At 47.5% G+C, this 19,239-nt stretch overlaps 1 protein-coding gene across 1 annotated transcript in view; it reads right to left on the minus strand.

Annotated features, from left to right (window-relative positions):
- The window catches only part of Drc3 (dynein regulatory complex subunit 3), a 36,083-nt gene that overhangs the window by 12,119 nt on the left and 4,725 nt on the right, over positions 1-19,239 (minus strand). The window contains exons 2-7 of the mRNA XM_028776570.1: positions 18,648-18,764; positions 16,784-16,950; positions 11,060-11,206; positions 6,255-6,374; positions 5,538-5,650; positions 3,504-3,678 (exon numbers count right to left, since the gene is read on the minus strand). Coding sequence (XP_028632403.1) covers positions 3,504-3,678; positions 5,538-5,650; positions 6,255-6,374; positions 11,060-11,206; positions 16,784-16,950; positions 18,648-18,764 — 839 coding nt within the window. The remainder of the gene's footprint in view (positions 1-3,503; positions 3,679-5,537; positions 5,651-6,254; positions 6,375-11,059; positions 11,207-16,783; positions 16,951-18,647; positions 18,765-19,239) is intronic.

Raw genomic sequence — 19,239 nt, forward strand, 5'->3', positions numbered from 1 at the left:
AGAGAGAGAGAGAGAGAGAGAGAGAGAGAGAGAGAGAGAGAGAGAGAACAACATGTGGGCAGTGCAGTTGTGGGCGAGCCGTGGTCAGGAAACAACTTCATGAGGTGGTTCACCTTGCATCTTGCGGAGGCAGGCTCTCTCCTGTTTCTGCTGCAGCATACTGTATGCACTCAAGGCTAGCTGGCCTACAAGCTTCTGGGAGAGTCTCTCTCTGCTTCCCATTGTCAACAGGAGTGCTGAAATTACAGCGGCCCTCCACCACATCTCACTTGGTATGCACGTTTGGAGGACTGAATTCAGGTTGTCAGGCTTTCAAGGCCAGTGCTTTTTACCTGCTGAGACATCCCCTGCCCTTTGACTAGGTTTTTGAGGAAAACGCAGGCTTTCTCCTTAGCTTTCACAAAGACCTGCAATTTAAAATGAATTAAGAGTTCTGGGCTGGGAAGACAGCTCAAAGGGTAAAAGCATTTGCTGCCCAAACCTGACAACTTGAGTTTGAGCCCTGGATTCCATGGTACAAAGAGCAAACCAACTTCTGAAAGCTGTCCTCTGATGCTGTGGCATGTATGCATGCATGCACTAGTAACATATGCAAACACACACACACACACACACACACATAAAAAATTTTTTTTAAAGAATTCTGCTTTACCCCAGCCATGGTGGCAAGGGCTTACAATCTCAGCTTCTTGGAGATGGAGGCAGGAGGATCCCAAGCTCAAGGCTATCCTGGACAACTTAGTAAGACTTGTATCAAGCTTAAAAAAACAGTCTCCGATACCTAAAACTGTCTCATTTCTAGGACGATGGCTTTGTTAGGTCTTAGTGATCTATAGCCACACCCTTCTCCGATTCTTCTAACACATAGGCTCCCCTCTGCCAAATGACCTTCTAAGATAAATCTCAAGGAGCCTCCCTCCCCTTGAGGCTCTTCCTTCCTCCGATGCTCCCCCCTCCCCCTGCTAGACTCCAGCTGCTTCTCATCTACACTGTCCTCTATCAAGACGATAGGTCTTCTCATAGCTGATGTCTCCAAGTCGCCTACCTCACCCCACTTCTGCTCTGCTTTGTCTAATGAGCAAGTGGAGCCTGGTACCACTCCCCTTGTCCCCCCACAAAAGTGGCACCAGGAAATAATGCAGGGTCCAGAGAGACTATATTTAGCCCAAAAGTGAATGACAAAGAGCCCTGCTTCCTCGCTGTCCCTTCCAGGGGAAATGCCCAGCCCAGCTTCTGGGGAAGGGAATGTGTGTCTCCCTCTGCTTTCCCAGAGCATCAGAAGTAACGCTCAACGCATCAAATCCATTACAACCGGCTATCTTCCTTCCCTGAGCTGAGTCCAGTACCTACAAGTCTTTACAAAGGTCCAGCATCCCAACTCTACATTTTGACCATTGCCCCTCAAGACTGTAAAGGGTCTTGAGGATGGTTCTCAGTATACCCTCCCCTGCTTCTGTTCCAGCTCTTCTCATTCCCAATCTCTTTTTGGTGTTTGTTTTGAGACAGAAATTTTCTGTGTCCTAGGCTGCCCTGGAATTCACTCTGCAGTCCATGCTGGCCTCAGCTCACATCAGGCCTCTTGCTGCAGCCTCCCAAGTGTTGGGATCACAGCACGCACCACCATGCCCAGCTCCTCCTAATATTGTACATGGATTGGGAATGCTCTAAATTGTATGACTTTGGGATGGGTATGTCCATTCTCATTCTAAGAGTCTGGATTGAGCTTTACCAGAGCCATATGAATATGGTGAAGTCTACCCTTTGCCTGTCACACACATATTACCATCTGCATAATCAAGAAGGACTTAGTACTCATTGTCTTCAGTTAGCTTCCCACCACCCCAGGAAAAGGACTCTCCAAGTGTGGGAGGGAGGGTACTGCTTAAGGATCATACATTCAAGAACATGATACACAAAGTCCTTCAACATACTTTCCCTTGGTTCTTCCAAGATCGCAGCGTTCTGATAACATTCCTGGCTTGAGCATCAGTGATAACACAGCAGAGTAAGGAATAGAAATTGAGAAATCAGGCCAGGGAAGATATTAGTGAGATCAGAGATGACAAGCAACTATCCAAAGGGCATATCACAACTAGTTGCAATTCAGGGTGTGTCTGTATGTGAATATTTTATTGAGAGTCAAACCCCCAGTCTCTCCATAATAGGCACGCACTCTACAACATCCCTGGTCCTCTTTCATTCATTCATTAATTTTTGAGACAGGGTCTCATTATGCAGCCCTAGATGCCCTAGAGTTTGTTATATAGATCAAGCTAATCTGAAACTAACAGGGATTAACTTGCTTCTGCCTCTCAAATGCTGAGATTAAGGATAGAAGACATTCATTACTCCTGGCTCTTTCTTTTATTTTGAGACAGGGTCTCACTAAGTTGCCCAGGCTGGCCTTGAATTTACAATCTTCCTTCGTCAGATTCCCAAGTACCTGGGATCATGCCTACTCCACCAGGCTCAGCCAGAATTGTCTGCTTCTTGCCATTACATAGTTACCCCTTTGAGGACTGACCCCCAACATGACACCATCATTGTAGCTTTGGTGCCTCCCTTAGTACCAAGCAGCACTGAGTAAATACATCTTAAATTACCCAGGAGGACACAGAGTTCTTCCTAAATCCTGTTCTATGGAAGCTACCAAAGTGGGTTTAACCATTGCCTGGCATGTTAGCCAATATCTAACCTTACCTGCCATACTTCTCAGTGAGATCAGTTAGCTCAGAGCATTAAATAAAGAATATGAGAAAATGAAAAAGGGCTAACAGTGATGGCACAATTTGCCTTTAATTACAGCAGGTGGATCTCTGTGAGTTCGAGTCCAGCCTAGTCTACAGAGTGACTTCCAGAACAGCTAGGGCTACATAGAGAAACCCTGTCTTGAAAAAACAAACAAACAAAATAATAACCAAAAGTTCTTTCAAATGACTCCTACTTGGCTGGACCCTGAGCCCTGGGGCTTCAAGCTTGCTGGTTGCTCTGCTGGGACAAGGGCCCCAGGAATCTCTAAGTTTCCTGGCCCTTATCTGGAAGTGTATCTTTCCAGAGTTGTAGGACATCCCTGACCACTTTGCTCACTCAGGTAAGAAAGGTTTCAGCCCACGGCTGAGTACCTTACAAGATGGGGACCGCTAAGGACTGGAAGCACGTGTATAACAACTCTAGCTAGGTGGAGTGGGTCTTAGAAATGCCAGCTAAATGAATGACTGAACCAAAGAAAGCCTGGGGTGTTATCATTAGCACCACCGTAGTAGTGGTACAGATAATACCACTGCTAACACAGATGATGATGATGAGATGGGGTGACCTTGAATCTTAGGAGTATCTGATATGAGGGAGAGTCACTGTGCTGGTTCAGCGTAGCTGTGTGTGGTGCCATTTGGTGAAGTTGTGATCCTTGGCACGTGGATATAGACTCTAGGCCTCAGGGGCCACCAGAGGACATGGGCATTGCAGCCCCTCCTGGTACCCTGGCATAAGACACGGGAACTTACCAGCAAGTGCTTTTCCTCAAACTTGGCAACCTTGAGCTTTCCCTGGTCCTGGTTTTCCTGGATGGCCTCCTGTATGCACTCATTGAAAGTGTCTAACTCTAGCTTTCTCTTTTCTTGCTGATTCAGGCCATATTCGAAAATGTTCAGGCAGATGATGACAAATTTGTCCTTGTAGGTAAGTGGCTGTTAAGGAAGCTTGGGGCTCAAGGTCAGGCTACTAAGATAATGACAAACATGATGACAATTGCTTGCAGAACACACCATGGAGACACTGTGGAGGCTACAGGTGGTCTCTTAGACAGAAGAAGAAACTGAGGAGCCACGAAACTAGGGTTTGCAGTTTGGAGCATTGGTGGTCATAGCATCTATATCTGTAGCCTAAGAAATTCAGGAACAGCGTAAAGGCCCTAGAAGAGACTTCCAGAGAACTTGGGGTGTAGGGAAGAGCTAGAAGCAGCCTGGCTAGGGCAATGAGTTAGAGTACTTTTATTTTTTCTGTCTCTGATGTGGCATCCAGAAGGGCCCTCCTGGGAGGGGCCTGGCTTGTGGCTCATCTGAGCTGAGAGAGGAACTAGGTGGTCTAGGTTCAAGTTATGGCTCTGATGCTGCTTCTGCGACTCACCTTAGCAAGTGACCTCTCTGACCCTCAGTGCCCTTACCTCAACTAAGAGCAGGGAGGAAGCCACCACAAAGAGTCCTTTGGAGAATGGGTGTGGTGACATATACTGTTAATTCCAGAATTCATGGGGTAGAGGTAGGGGACCTCTGTGAGTAAGTTCCAAGCTAGCTAGGGCTGAAACAGTGAGACTTTGTCTCAAACAAAAAAAACAAAACAAAACTAAAAGCATGTCCTTGGAAAGAGTCCTAGGGCTCAGGCAGGCAAAGCCCATAGGATCTTGAGGATCTTGTGGGAATGTGTTCAGGAGATGGGATGCTTTTCACACAAATTCCTCAGCTTCACAGTGCTTATGTCAAGAGCATAGGTCCCTGAGGAAGAGAGGTGGCCAGCAAGGAGAAGCCCTGTCTCACTCTCCTTGCAGTGTTTGGGTTCTGGGTAGATACCCACTGAGAAAGTCTCAGTGCAGCCTCTGAGGTCTGGGCTCTGCCTTTAGGAGCTCACCAAAGCTGGCCAAGGAGCTGGGAGGGCTATGGATGGAGGCTCTAACACAGGAGCTGTGTATGGCAGGAGCCATCACAGGGTCAGCCAGTCAGGAAAAGGACCTGTGAGACAGGAAAAGGACCAGCTGTACCTCATGACTGCTGCTGGCATCGTGATCTTACACAATGCAGTAACCGTCCATTGCTGGGGAATCCTCATCTTTCCCAAACTGCATTTCTAGTTTCACAGCTTATTCCCAAATAACAGTTCCTTTATTAGAGATTCATCTTTGTATTCTTTCTAGACGCTGACACTGGTGTTGGCAGCCCCACAGACCAATCTGGGACTGGCTGTCTCAATTATCAGCCCCCAGGTACAATCCACCCCCCATCCCCACCCATCTCCTGCTTACCACTGAAGCACATGGTTTGGTTGTCATGACCACTGCCACTATGTATCACAAGTACTGACTATTTTCTCCTCAGCCTCTGACCAACTAGGGGACAAATGCAAGCTCTTAGGCCCCAGGGATGAATGATCCTGTACAAATTGCTTAACCTCTGGGGTTACTAATGGCAACTACCTGGTGGGGGTGCTTAAGGGGATGTGGACCAAGATAATGTAGCCAGTGAAGATGCCTGACATAGAAACACATTCTCTACTTCCACCTCAGAAAACCCAGCTAGCCAGGAATGGTAGACTGAGCCAGCAGCTGTGACTCAGTGTGCCTTCAGAAATCTAGACAGCGCTGTTCCACAAAGCCCAACTAGCCTGACTGAAAAGGCCTTTTACATACATGTAGCCAGCAGAGATTTAACTATGAGGTCTCACATGAATGATGAGGTACAGAGTAGGAAGAACTTGCCCAAGATAAGCTGGAGGTATTGAGCCAGGCCTGCCCCCAAAGAGGCAGCTGTGTGACTCAGAAAGGATATGCTTCAAGGAGCTCACCAACACCAGGCAGGTGGGACAGCTTGTTGCCCTCGATATCCTCGGAATACATGCTGTCAAACAGGAAGGGGCCATTCAGGTGCTCAACAAACGCCATCTGTGGATTCAAATAGCCAGACATGATGATCCAGAGCCAGGCTTCTGTGAGGGTTGAGGTCGTCAAGGATTCTTCAGGGGGACCTTGCACCCGAGCTACAATCCTCTCTCCCAGGAACGCAAGTGTGTGGGTGCTCCAGGCACAGAGGGGATATGCAGAGAAGTGCAGAAGATACAGATACAGGTTGTTTTCAAGAAGTGGCCTGCAGCTCTGTGTAGCTCCATAGCAGGCTAGGGTTGGTAGGAGGGAGGCCAGCGAGGCATGGCCACAAATTGAGGACCACAGAGAACTGAAGGTCAAACTGTTACTGCACAGGATGGGAACACAGCTTGAGGGTCCTAAGTAAAGGAGCCGCTGGAACCAAGTGTTTTGAGGACAATCTCTAGGCACACGGGTATGGAATGGGGACTGGGCTGAAATGGAGCAGCTTCTGGAGACTGTGATTGGGGCTGAGCAAGGCAGGGAGTGGTGTCAGCTCCTGTGGCTGCTTTGTAAGTTTTAGGATCCTAGAATCCTTGTGGATCATCGTTTAATGTGACCAAAGCACTCCATGGTACTTTTGTGTCCAGGCCAGGCCAGGCTAGGCCAGCTGTCTGTGTGGTACCTTGTGTTCTGCCAGCTTCTCCTGCTTGGCCTGCTCCTCCTCCAGTTTGAGCTGCATCTGTGCCTCCCGGTGCTTCAGCTCGTCAATGCTGTACTGATGTTTCATCTTCGCCATCTCTCTCTTACCCAGGAACAGGAATGGTACGGTTACCAGAGGATAACTAGTCCCCCCAGCCACACAGCCTTGGGCCCCCTAAATATGGCCGATGTGTTGGAGGGTATGTTTTGTAAAACTTTGGAAAGGCAGAGGCCCTGGAGATGAGAATGCCTAATTATTCCCAGGCAATCTAAGCCTAGAGGAATCAAGGAACTCGAAGTGCCCCAAGGGCCTACCCGGAAGCAGCCTGAATGTGCCCCTTGCATGCAGTAGGAAGCAGTAAGGGGCCGCCCCTTCCTGAGTTGTACAGCATCAGTGTAAGATCAGGGAGTGCAGTTGTGGGGAGGTCTAGTGCTTGTTTGGCAGAGTTCAGCTTTCCTGAAGTTTTACTCATTCTTTATTTTGAATCACAGAAGGACACATAGGCTGTGTGTGCTACTGTCCTTGACAGGAGTTTCTGAGTATTCAGGAGACCATATCTGAGAATGGGTCTTGGCACTGCAGATGCTAGGCTGACCTGTGATTTTTTTTTCCAGTGTTGGGAATATAGTGAAAGACCTCACGTATGCCAGGGTGAGTGCTAGGCTCCAAACCACATCCCTAGCCTCTGCCCTGTGCTTTTTAAAGGGCATAATATACCCAAGCTTTTGAGCCCATGTTGTGTTTCAAATTAACACCTAAACTCAGCTCCTTAAGCTAAGGGTTGCAGTCCAATATTGGATGGAGTAACTGAATGTGGCGAACACACACACAGACACACAGACACACAGACACACACACACTTGACAATTAAAGCTTTCTGAACATACGATGACCAAAATTTCATTTAAAATCAAATGTATAATGAACCCCAGATGTTTCTTGGCTTTGCTTGATCATGCTGCACTGTATGACTTCACTCTAGCCTTGGTTCTGAGTAGAAAACACGCACACAACTGTCATCTACCATACCCTGTGTGCACACGACTGTCATCTACCATACCCTGTGTGCACACGACTGTCATCTACCATACTCTCTGTGCACAGGACTGTCACCTGCCATGCTGCCAGATACCCCCCTACCCCGCTCAGACTTGAAATAGTGGGGTTTTTTTGTACATACGAAGTTTCCTGCTGTTATAGAAACATAATTATTTAATTTCAGAAAACAAAGACTTTAAATATTTTCCTACCATCGTTCTTTGGCATATAAGTACCATTGATGTAATTTTTGATTGTATTATGTTAGGATGTTTGGTTTTTAAAATGCTATTTGAGTTGCTGAAGAGTTCCATTAAATGAATTTTGACTTGGGATTAGGACAGAATCCCCCCAAACTTAAGACTTTATTATTATTGTATATATATAATGATGTATATGTGTCTGCAGGAGCATGCACCACGGGCAAATGTAAGTGCTTTCTTTCCTTCCAGCCTTATGTAGGCTCTGGGCTTGAGCTCAAGTCTGCAGGCTTATATAGCATTGGGCACATTGAACTATTTTGCTGAGTTCTCAACAATTTCTGAAATGGCTCTAAACATAATTCTGCCATTTTATACTATGTATTTATTTCACATAGTTCTTATCATTGAGAATTAGAAAAATCAAAATATTAATCAACTCTTAAAACTATTGAAGATTCTCTGCAACTTGAAGTTTAGCTATCTAGGCAAGATTTAATGTTTAGGACAGGATCTCTCTACATAGCTTTGGCTGGCCTCATGATACAGACTCATGATACAGATCAGGCTGGTCTCAAACTCACGGATATCTGCCTGCTTCTGCCTCCTGAGTGCTTGGATTAAAGGCACCTGATCTTCATCTTTTTTTGTTTACATTTCATTTATTGTGTGTATGAACATTTTGCCTGTATGTATGCATGTGTACCATAAGTATACCTGGTGCCTGTGGAGTCAGCAGAGAGTGTCAGAGCCCCTGGAACTGGGAAAGAATCCAGGTATAGATGGTTATGAGCTGCCATGTGTGTGCTGGGAACCGAATCCAGGTCCTCTGCAAGAGCATGTGCTCTTAACCACTGAACCATTTCTCTAGCCCTGCCCCCAGTAATATTTAATTTAAAAAATTGAGATGTATTTATTTTTATTTTATGTGTATGGATGCCTGCATGTATGTCTGTAAAACCATATGCATGCAATGGCTGTGAAAGCCAGAAGAGGGTGTTGGATCCCCTTAAACTGGAGTTACATAGGGTTGTCAGCCACACTGTGCAGGGACAAACCTGGGTCATCTGGAAGAGCAGTCACTGCTCTTACCTGCTGAGCCATCGCTCTAGATTTACCAAGATTAAGTTTTTTATGTAAAAATAGACAATTACCTTCATCTTATTAGTATGTGAATGTGCTTTTGGTGTGTGTGTGTGTATGTGTGTGTTGGGGAGTATACATGGTACACGTGTGTGCATAGAGGCCAGAGGATAACATCAAGCTTGGTTCCTCAGGAGCCATCCACTTTGGTTTTTGAGGCAGGGGCTATCACTGGACTGGAGTTTGTCTAGTAGGCTAGACTGGCTGACTTCCAGGGCTCCTCCTGCCTCTGCCTCCCTGTAATTTTTTACCATAATATTTCATTCATTTTCTGTGCCCCTACTCGTGCATGTGTGTGTGTGTGTGTGTGTGTGTGCCACACACACACAAGCATCACAACATATGAGTGATCAGAGGACAACTTGTGGAAGTCAGTTCTCTCTGTCCACCATGTGTGTCCTGGGAATTGGATGTAGATGCCTTTACTGACTTAGACATCTTCCTGGACCACACCTGACTTTTTAAAAGATTTTATTTATTTTTAGTTTATATGTATGAGTGTTTTGGTTGAATGATGTCTGTGTATCACTGTATCACGTGCATGCAGTGCACACTGAGGTCAGAAGAGGAACTTGGATTCCTCTAGGGTAGGGTTACAGGGGATTGTGGAACACCCCATGGGTGCTACGAATTGAATCAAGTCTTCTGGGAGAACAGCCAATGCTCATAACCACTGAACCATCTCTCCAGCACCTCACACTTGGCTTTTGAATGTTGTTTCTGGAGATCAAACATGTAGCAAGCACTTGGCCTGAGTGAGCACTAAGCTATTGCCTTTAATAAAAGGTAAGATTTTATGTGTACCAAGGAATTGTTTTAAAATAAATTTCTTTATGATTTATTACCAATAACTGTTTCATCGGCATGCCTATTTATCCACAGTCATGTACGTTTTCTCAGGCAAAAAGGGTTTACAAGAGGAAAACAGTGTAAGAACCTGCTCTGAGGACAGGATCAGGTTCAAAGGTGGTGCTTGTTTGCTTGGTTGGTCTTTAGTTTTTTGATATGACGTTAGAGTAGCTGAGGATGGCCTGAATCTAGCTCAGGTTGCCTCAAACTATTGATCCTCCTGCCTCAGTCTCTTAAGTTCTGAGGTTACAGGAGTGTACCACCATAACTATTGGATTTAAAAATCTCAGAATTAAGGCTGGAGGGATGGCTCAGTGGTTAAGAGCACCGACTACTCTTAAAGAGGTCCTGAGTTCAATTCCCAGCAACCACATAGTGGCTCACAACCATCTGTAATGAGATCTGATGCCCTCTTTTGGTGTGTCTGAATACAGCTACAGTGTACTCATATACATAAAATAAGTAAATAATTCTCAGAATTAAACATCTCAGAGCCAGCTGTAATCCCAGCACTTGGAAAACTGAGGCAGAAGAACCAGGAGGTCAAGGTTATTCTTGGCTGTATAGTTCAAGACCAGCCTGGATTGCATTAGACTGTGGTCTTACCCACCTATACACACACACATATCCAAAAAACAAGAGAAATACTCAGATTCATACTGTCACAGGGAAGCCCACTGTCAGCGGGGACTTTGGAAACCAGCTTGCCCCTTAGGGCAGGGCTCTCTGTATAGGCTGCAGAGGGTCAGGGAAGACACTAGGGCTATACCTCCACTGTCCAGATAGCCTTTCCTGGGTACCCCCTGGATCCGTCAATGTGTCAAATATAGGTTCCTATTTATTAGCAAAGGCACCAGCTTCCTGTGAGAGGAGCCAGGCAGCTCTACAGCCTTTGTGTTTCTAGACACAAACACAGAAAGACTTTCTAGTCCTAAAGGCCTCACACATTGTATGCACAGAGGGAGCAGCAGGAGATAGGGACTCACTTATGGCAAGGGAGAGGGGATGGAGGCAGGAAGTAGTAGAGAAACACATACACACACACACACACACACAAGCTGGCCCTGCATGGGACTGAAAGACCAACTTCCAGGAGCCAACCCCAGATTAACTGTAACTGACTGGGAGATTGGAGGTGAGTTGCTTCCCTTGGTTGCCAGTTTATGTGTACTTCCAGAAAGATGTGGATGAGGCAGGGGCAGGGGGCCCTCCCAGCTTACAGTGACAGCCCTCAGGGAATTGCAATGGAATTGCTCCTAGGCTCATACAAGCTTGGGGTAAGCCAGGCCCTGCCACCAGCTCATGATCATGACAATTTACTGTTCACCTTCTTTCACTCTCTCCTAGAGTCTTCACCAGGAAAAAAGACAATAGCATAGAAGAGGCCTAGGCCTGGAAACCTATAGAAAACAAGCCTTGGGAAGCCACCGCTGGAGTGGCTGTGCACAGGAGGGGAAATGAATGGCTCAGCCAGGAGAACCTGTTCTCTTAGACACGGATAGGGAGAACTTCTCACTGTCTCATGATTCCCACTGCGAACAGAGCCAGGATGCTTACCGCCTGCTCATCAATGCGCCGGAAGTCCAGGTACACGAGGTCAGGAAGATAGGCATAAATGAACATCTTGTATTCCTCTGCCTCAGAAATGGGATTCCCAGAGAGACTGAGTGTTCGCAGACATGGGAACCGGCGCAGGTAGATGATCTGGGGAGCAGGAAGCAGACATGATTTCCTTGCTGCCACAGACCTGGAGCCACACACAGCGCCTGTTCCCCTCTGCACCCTTCCCGAGTCCACAGCCTGGCCAGGGCGCCTTCCATATAGACAGCTGAGAGTTTGTGGCTTCTGAGCCAGACTTCAGTCCTGAGAGTAGCCACAAGCTTTGAGAAGAATCTGGAGTACTCAAATCCTAGCTGTGGGATTTAGGTTAGATGATTGGTCTAGTGTATGAGCCTTGACTTTCTCCTCTATAAAAATGGGCAGAATGACATGGTGTCATGAAGGCTAAATAAAATAAGCTATGAAAAGCAGTCAGCAGCATGCACAGCAGCCTCTGGATAAGTGGCACTTAGAATAGGCAGTAGAACCACATGAAGGTCCCAAGTCTCCTGTTAAATGGAGCTGGATTGCTGGCTCGCCTTTCATGCACTGGACAACAGCAAGCAAAGCATCTCACTGGGTGCCATTTATTCTTCCTATGCTTCGGCTTTAGTAAAATGGGGAAATCAACCTTTTGGCTAGTGCTTGCATGACAGCATCACTGGAACGCAGACACTGCAGTGTGCGCTAGACAGGAAGGGTTTCTCATGACCTGTGCAGCAGCTCCTGCCTCCAGATCCCTGCCTTGAGTACCTGCCCTGATTTCCTTTGATGATGGACTATGATGTGGAAGTGTAAGCAACTTTCTCCCTCAGTTGCTTTTGGTCATGGTGTTTTATTATACCAGTAGAAACCCTCACTAAGCCGGGCGGTGGTGGCGCACGCCTTTAATCCCAGCACTTGGGAGGCAGAGGCAGGAGGATTTCTGAGTTCGAGGCCAGCCTGGTCTACAGAGTGAGTTCCAGGACAGCCCGGGCTACACAGAGAAACCCTGTCTCGAAAAACCAAAAAAAAAAAAAAAAAAAAAAAAAAAGAAACCCTCACTAAGACAACATCCATGGCAGAGCAGGGAAGATGCACAGTCCAAGAACCCAAAGGCCTTGAGGCGGCAGCAGAGGGCTTGGCACAGCCACCACCAGGACTCAGCCGAGGTAGCTGCAGAGCAGTGTAGAGGAGACAGGTAGAAGGACATGAGCTACATGGGGAGAGGCTGGTTCCTGGAAGATCACATAGGCTTTCAGCAAGAATTTAAACTTGTTCTAGGAACAGCAAAAGCCACTAGAGTCTTGTTTATGGAGGAAAGCAGTATTTGGTTTATTTTCTAAAATATTTTTTTCAAGAGCCCCCTTTACTTCTTTTAGCCACAGAGAGAAAATGTTGCTGATGAAATGTGTTGTAGCAGGTGAGAGTGAGCAGGCTGCCCCTTCACTGCATGAGGGGTGGGGGTGGGGTGGGGTGGGTCTGTACACAGCCTCGGCTCACAAGAGAAGTTGACAAAGATGCACAATGCCCTGTGATCTAGCATCCCCACCCAGGAGTTTACTTACAGATGGGCTGGTGCAGATGTAGAGAGCCCTGATCTATTGCATCCTGCTCATGGACACGTGCTATGCCCTGCATGCAGTGCACCATCTGGAAACAATCTTGACTGCTACCTTAAAGAACTAGGTCACATGATGGAGGGATCCAGCAGAGGAGTGGATCCCTCTCTGCTATGTCAAGAAACATGCCAAGTGCTGACTGAAGAAGAGAGGGCTCAGTTGAAGGCAGGTACATGGAGGACAGCTGAACCAACATGACAGTCACACATGCTTAAAAACTGGATGCTTGGAGGGATACTCATGGACTTAGTAGAAGCCTACGGTTTGGGAAGAGAAAGTAAAAGTGAGGCTCTGTGCTGAGTTAGGATTACTTTTCTGTGTTTTTAGTGCAATCAGTAAGCCTAACAAATAAATAAATCACGAAACAACAGGCAGTTAGATGCCAAATAAATAGGAAAGACTAAGAGCTAAGATACTTAGCTTTGAGGCCAATGCCTAAGGGGTGTCAGGCAGGCTTCTCTGGGTCAAGTCACGAAGAGGAATACTACCTGTTTAGATGAAGAGGATCCATGGTCCCTAAGGTCCCCAGAACCCAGCCAAGCCTGGGGACACCTGGCCTAGACACCTCAGGTCTCCTGCAGGCTCCTTTCCATGGGCTTTCTGTCTTTCTCTTTCTTTGGAGATAGGGTATATGCATCTGGAGTATTGGCAAAGAGCACCCCACTGGAGAGAGCAAGAAGGCTTCATCCTGCGCAGGTGCTGCAGGGCAGCATGGCAGAATATTAAAGGCTTTGGTTGGGAGTAGGGCATCCTGACGTAGCCTCTGTAACCTCTCTGGCCTCTTTTGTCCAGGCCTGGGGAAGGCCTCAGCTCTGTTAAATTTTCCAGTGTTCAAAGGATGAGATCTGGGGTGCAGGACATGCTCAGGCAGAAACTGATGCTAAATGTTCAACAACAGGGTCTGAAGCTGGACGTGTTAGGTCAGTGCTGTAGCATGGACCTTTTGTGTACACGTTCCTGGATTAGGTCCCTAACAGAGCTAAAACAGAAATGAATTTTTAAGAAGAGAAGAAGAAAATAAAGAAGATAGGATAAAAAAATAAAGATAACAAAAACAAAAGGGAGTTAGGCAATGGTGGTGCATGCCTTGATCCCAGCACTCAGGAGGAAAGGCAGGTGGAGCTCTGAGTTTGAGGCCAGCCTGGTCTATAGTATGAGTTCTGGGATAGCCAGGGCTATACAGAGAAAACTTGTCTAAAAAGAAAAAAAAGAAAGAAAGAAAAAGAAAGAAAGAAAGAAAGGAAGGAAGGAAGGAAGGAAGGAAGAAAGAAAAATAAAACAAACAAACAAAAACCAAAAGGGCTATTTGGTGTTAACTCAGAACCTGAAAATTTTTGAGTGACTATCATTTTCAGTGTACCTACTACGTGTCAGGTCCTGCATTAGGCATATAGTAGTGTAACTGATTTGGTCTTTACAACAACCCTGGGGTCTACTTTTAATCACATTTTATCAATGTGACACACACACAAAATTCTAAGTCACCGGTTCAATGTCAGGCAGCTAACACAGGCTGACTCTGCTAGTTACGCCTTCGCGGCCTTACCTGGCCCCTGCTGGCCAGCATGAGGATTCCTTATCTCACAGAGCAGAGGGCAGACTAGATAACTGGGACCTGAATTTGGAAAGGGTTCTGGTGAGTTTAAGTGCTCGGAACTGTTGCAGAGAGCAAACCTCTCAGACTATATGACCTCTGGGGTTTGGCCCTACCAGGTGGACTTCATACTAATAATAAATCAGTGATTGATTTACTTTGCTGTTCACTTAAGCTGCCCAGCTGGCCATGCTCACACATGACATGTCTGGGGTAGGAATAGAGCCTTCAATGGCCTTGCAGACTAAAGGGACACTGAGAGCGGAGAGGAGAGTTCTCCTTCTCTCTTTCCTATTATATATAAACAAGGAAGCTCTAAGGGATTAACAGCCATGAGGAAAGGCTAAGGATGGGGGAGCCTAGAGGTGTGAGGAATTTACACCCCTGAAGTCTTATTGATAAGCTCTCTTCTCTGCCATGCCATAAATCACTCCATAAGTGTCCTTGTTTGCAGCAGATGCTTCAGCCGGGACAGACTTTTCCTGGCAGCACTCCACCTTCTCATCTTCTGTGTCAGCAAGGTCTCCATGTCCCCAGAGTCCCACCCACAGGCTTCGAAGGAGCTAATCTGCAGGGAGTGACCCTCGCTGCTTGGGGACAGAATTGAAGGTCAGTGCCTTAGGTGGGCTCCAGCAATTAGGGAGTCACAGTTGGAAGGTGATCTGGATATTCTTGAGGCCCAGTAGAATCGAGTCCCCACCACCCATAGCAGCAATCTCTGCAGCACCCAACGCTGCCTTTCCCTCTCCCCACTAGATTACTTTAGTTTCCAGAAGTCACCTCCCAGGCAAATCACTTGCACCCAAGGCCCTGGCTGAGCTTTGCTTCCAGTTACTCCCACCCCACACCCCAGTTAACCATTCATGTGACCCCTCAAGTCTACTCTGACTGTGGTGCATTTCCTTCCCGCACACAGCTCTGTCCTGGACAGGCCAGAGCACAGAGTCTCCATGCTGACGCTTCTCTAGATGCTGCTGTCTGCAACTAGATCTCAGCTCCCAGGCTGCCCTTGGCTTCCATGCAGGCTTTCCCGGCGCCTCTCTAGCTTCTGCTCACATACCTGATACTAAGAAGCATCCTCCTCTAGCCGGATGGAAGGCACCCTTCTCTCTCTCTCTCTCTCTCTCTCTCTCTCTCTCTCTCTCTCTCTCTCTCTCCCTCCGCCGGGCTCCCCCTCCCTCTCCCTATCTCTCTCTCTCTCTCTCTCTCTCTCTCTCTCTCTCTCTCTCTCTCTCTCTCTCTCTCTCTCTCTTTCTGCCTCCCAAGTGCTCAAATTGAAGGCATGCACATGCACCACCACTGCCCAGCTGGTTCTCATATCTTTCAAGGCTCTAGAATCAGGTTGACTATCATCCCTGACCTTTCTTCTCTAAGCAAAGATATCAGCCACAACAGGCCTCTGCGTGTTAACAACCTGCTCCTAAGCTGAGCGCACACCTGTAATCCAGCATTCAGGTGGCAGAGGCTGTGTGGTTATGACTTTCAGGTTTACAGTGGGGTACCAGACAAGGGAGAAGGAGGGGGAGCAGGAGGAGGGAGGGGGAGGGAGGGGAGGAGAGAGGGGGAAGGAGGAGGGAAGGAGGAGAGAGGGAGCACGTTTTTGCTTATCACCTCCCCTAGAGAGCCTGGGCTGCTTGGTTACTGCCACCTATCTATTTGGCAGGTGAGAAAATGGAGACACGGAAACAGAAAGCTTGCACCTCACTAGGACTCACGTCTGACATGCAAAGTGAAGACTGTGTTGCCTCTAGGGTTTGGCTTTGATGAGCAGACTTAAATGTGGGCAATAACTTGGTGCCTTGACTCACTTCTGTTCACGTAAAGCCATTTGGTGCACAGTTAGGACTGAAGCCAGACCAACTGATTAATATATGTGGAAATGGAGTCTTGAGGGGTATTAGCTAGCCCTGGGCTGGTAGCTAAGCTGAAGAAGCTACAGGGTCACCTCTATCATAGCACTCAGTAATTATTAGCAGAGTCTCAGCTGTATCTCCCTACTGTGAGCCCACTGTGATACATGAGGGGCCACCTGCCTCCCATCAATGTCTGCTGTCATAAGACACATTTTGGTACCTAGACAGCCCTCCTAACAGTCACAGGGATTGCTTCACTGTTTTTGAGACTCTAACTTGGTGTCACATTCATCTAGATGATGAGGGCATGGCTGGTTACCCCAAAAAGGACCATATGTTGCCATCTCTGTCTCACAGAGCATAGAACAAACCCCCTACATCCAAGTAGGTTTGTCACATGAGCATGAGACTCAGAGCAAGTGTAGGCCACAGCTGAGGCCGTGAAGCCTGGTACCCATGGTTTTGTTGGACTAAGCATGGTCGTTCAATATATTCAAAGCCCTTGTGGACTAATTTGGATATTTGATCTTTCTAGGAAAAGGGCATACTGTGTGTCTACCACCACAGACCATGGTTTTGGCACAGCCCGAGGTCCTGTGGTATTTGTGGCATGGTCTCCAGGCCTGGTACTCACATTCATCATGTTGCTAATCTGATTGTTGCCCAGTGATAGCACCTGCAACTTCACCAGGGCATCTAGAGAGTCCATCTTGGTGATCCGGTTATTGGACAAGCTCAGGTCCTCTAGGTTGACCAAGGTATCCAGGCCCTCAATGGCCTCGATGTTGTTAAAGGACAAATCTGCAAAAGAGAAGGACTCTGAGGGGTCTGAAGATACACTGTTTGGTTAGAGGAGGTTGGTCCTGAAACAAAGCCATTGGTCTGCTTAGAGCCCTTGGGAGTGACACTTAGCTGAGGAGGTAGCTCACTGGGGATTCTAGGAGCATTAGATAGTCTCTTTCCTGAAGTCCCCTGTCATCTACCCAGTTCTGCCAGCTCCCTTCTGACTGGGAAGGCTTCTCAGCCCTGTCAATTCTGGGTTGAAAACACCAAGGAGTGGATCTAAAGTGGTGTTCTTGGGGGTCGGGGGTCAGGGGCAGAGTTGTGAGACAGCCTTTCCTTTATATATGTTTGTGAACATCCTAGCAAGTCTGTTTAGCATTTCCATCTTCCAACTAAGTGTTCCCTGCATGTTCTCTGACAATGCCTCCAGGTGATAATTTGGAATCTTTCTTTTCAATCAGTCAGGAAGTAGAAGCTTTAGGTTAGGAGGGTAGTTTGGCTAGTATTCAAATCTCCCTCTGGGTGAATAGGCAAACAGGTGCCCTTGTAAGACCCATGGCTTTACTCCAAGAGACAAGTTGGCCTGCTAGATTCTGAGTATTGGGTATTGCTCAGAACCTGGGCGGGCATGGGCAACTGTCCTGATGTTGAGCAACTGATTTCACTTCCTATAGTGACAGGTGATTCCTAGCCATGCAGATGGACCAGGAACCAGTGTTAATGAGTACTAGAGTACAACAAAGGGTGCCTGAGCAGGAGCCCTGGTCCCCACAGTTAGACTCGGCTCCATCTGCTTCTGCCACCCATAGGCCAGTCAGCCTCCGGGAGCCTCAGGGGCCTCTATGAAGTGTCCCTTAACCCATTAGTGGGTTACTGTGGCTCCTGATAACAGCGCAAACACATCTGAGAGTGCTCTGCAGACTGAGAGCTATATTGATGGTGACTCCTGGAAGTCTGGGAAAATGGAGGAGCATGTGCTTTTTGGATGAGACATGGGTGGGGTTAGCCTAGTGCTGCTGCTTGGCTGTGCTTCTCTGAGCCTTACCTCCCTTCCCATCGACTTGGATAGCAACAGCCATTGAACATCTCTGTGGAGGCCAAATAAGACATCTCAGAGGAGCACTCAGCTTGACCTCTTTTGTCCTTTAGATGTTCTCTTGTCCCTCACTAGACAGGGAAGCACCTAAGAGGCCAAGCTCCCAGTGACCTTGGCAGAGAGGTCAAAGTTCTAGAATCAGATAGAGATTGACAAGGGAAGCTGTGGCCCTTACTTAACTTGTTGTCACCACCTTGGCTTGTTCACTGCTATGGTGGGGATGGTGTGTGAAACCAGAAAACTCATGTGAAGCATGGGCAGACCACAATCAGCACATGGCTATGGTCTGTGCTCATTGTAACGGCCAGCTGTCCACCCGTGCCGGTGTAAAATGCTGGACCAGGCTGCCTCTGTGCCCACCAGCCTGAGAGGCTGGCAGGTGGGATGGAATAGTCTGTCTGGTATACAGAAGCACATCCTTGTCATACTTTGCCCAGCATAAGCCCCAGGCTTTTAACAGACTGTCACTTTCTTGCTCCTAACCGACAGAGCATTTCTGCTGTGCCTGGGCTAAGAACAGGCTAGTGGCTGACTGTCACAGCAATTATTCTGCAGGGAGGTGATGGATGTCCTTGGCGGTGGGCCATGTTTAACAAAAGCAGACACAGGCAGGCCTTACCCAGCCAGACCAGGTGTGTGAGGTTTTCCAGACCCTCGATCCGCTCAATGATGTTGTTGTTCAGCTGTAGCTTCTGCAGGTTCTCAAACTGCCAGAGGTTATCTATTCGGAGGATATCTGAAACAACCAGAGTGCCCAGATGTGACCGAGGCTGGAAGACTGAAGTGTACTCATGCGGGGCTCCGCAACTCATGCCTTCCCCAGAGTACTGAGGGGAGGAGCACCTGAGTGTGAGACCACCAGCACTGTTATCCAGGGCCACTGGGAAGGACCAAAGAGGTCTGGTGTGGCAGAGGCTTGCTAAGCAGGAATCTGTGGAGTTGAGTTGGGCCTTCTCAGGGCAGGAGACTCACTCACACTGCCCCAGGGGCAGGGCTGGAGCTCTTAAGGAAACAGGTCTACCTTGGAACACAGACTACAAGCAGAGGCCAGCATGGGGGGAGGGTCACTCAACTGATTTTACTTTGGAGGGTCATTGGGTAACATTTATTGGAATATTTACCATCTTTGCCTTTTGACCTGCAATTTTCTTTCTTTCTTTCTTTCTTTCTTTCTTTCTTTCTTTCTTTCTTTCTTTCTTTCTTTCTTGCTC

The sequence above is a fragment of the Grammomys surdaster genome, unplaced genomic scaffold, assembly GCF_004785775.1.
Source record: "Grammomys surdaster isolate TR1022 unplaced genomic scaffold, NIH_TR_1.0 270, whole genome shotgun sequence".
Classification (NCBI taxonomy): domain Eukaryota; kingdom Metazoa; phylum Chordata; class Mammalia; order Rodentia; family Muridae; genus Grammomys; species Grammomys surdaster.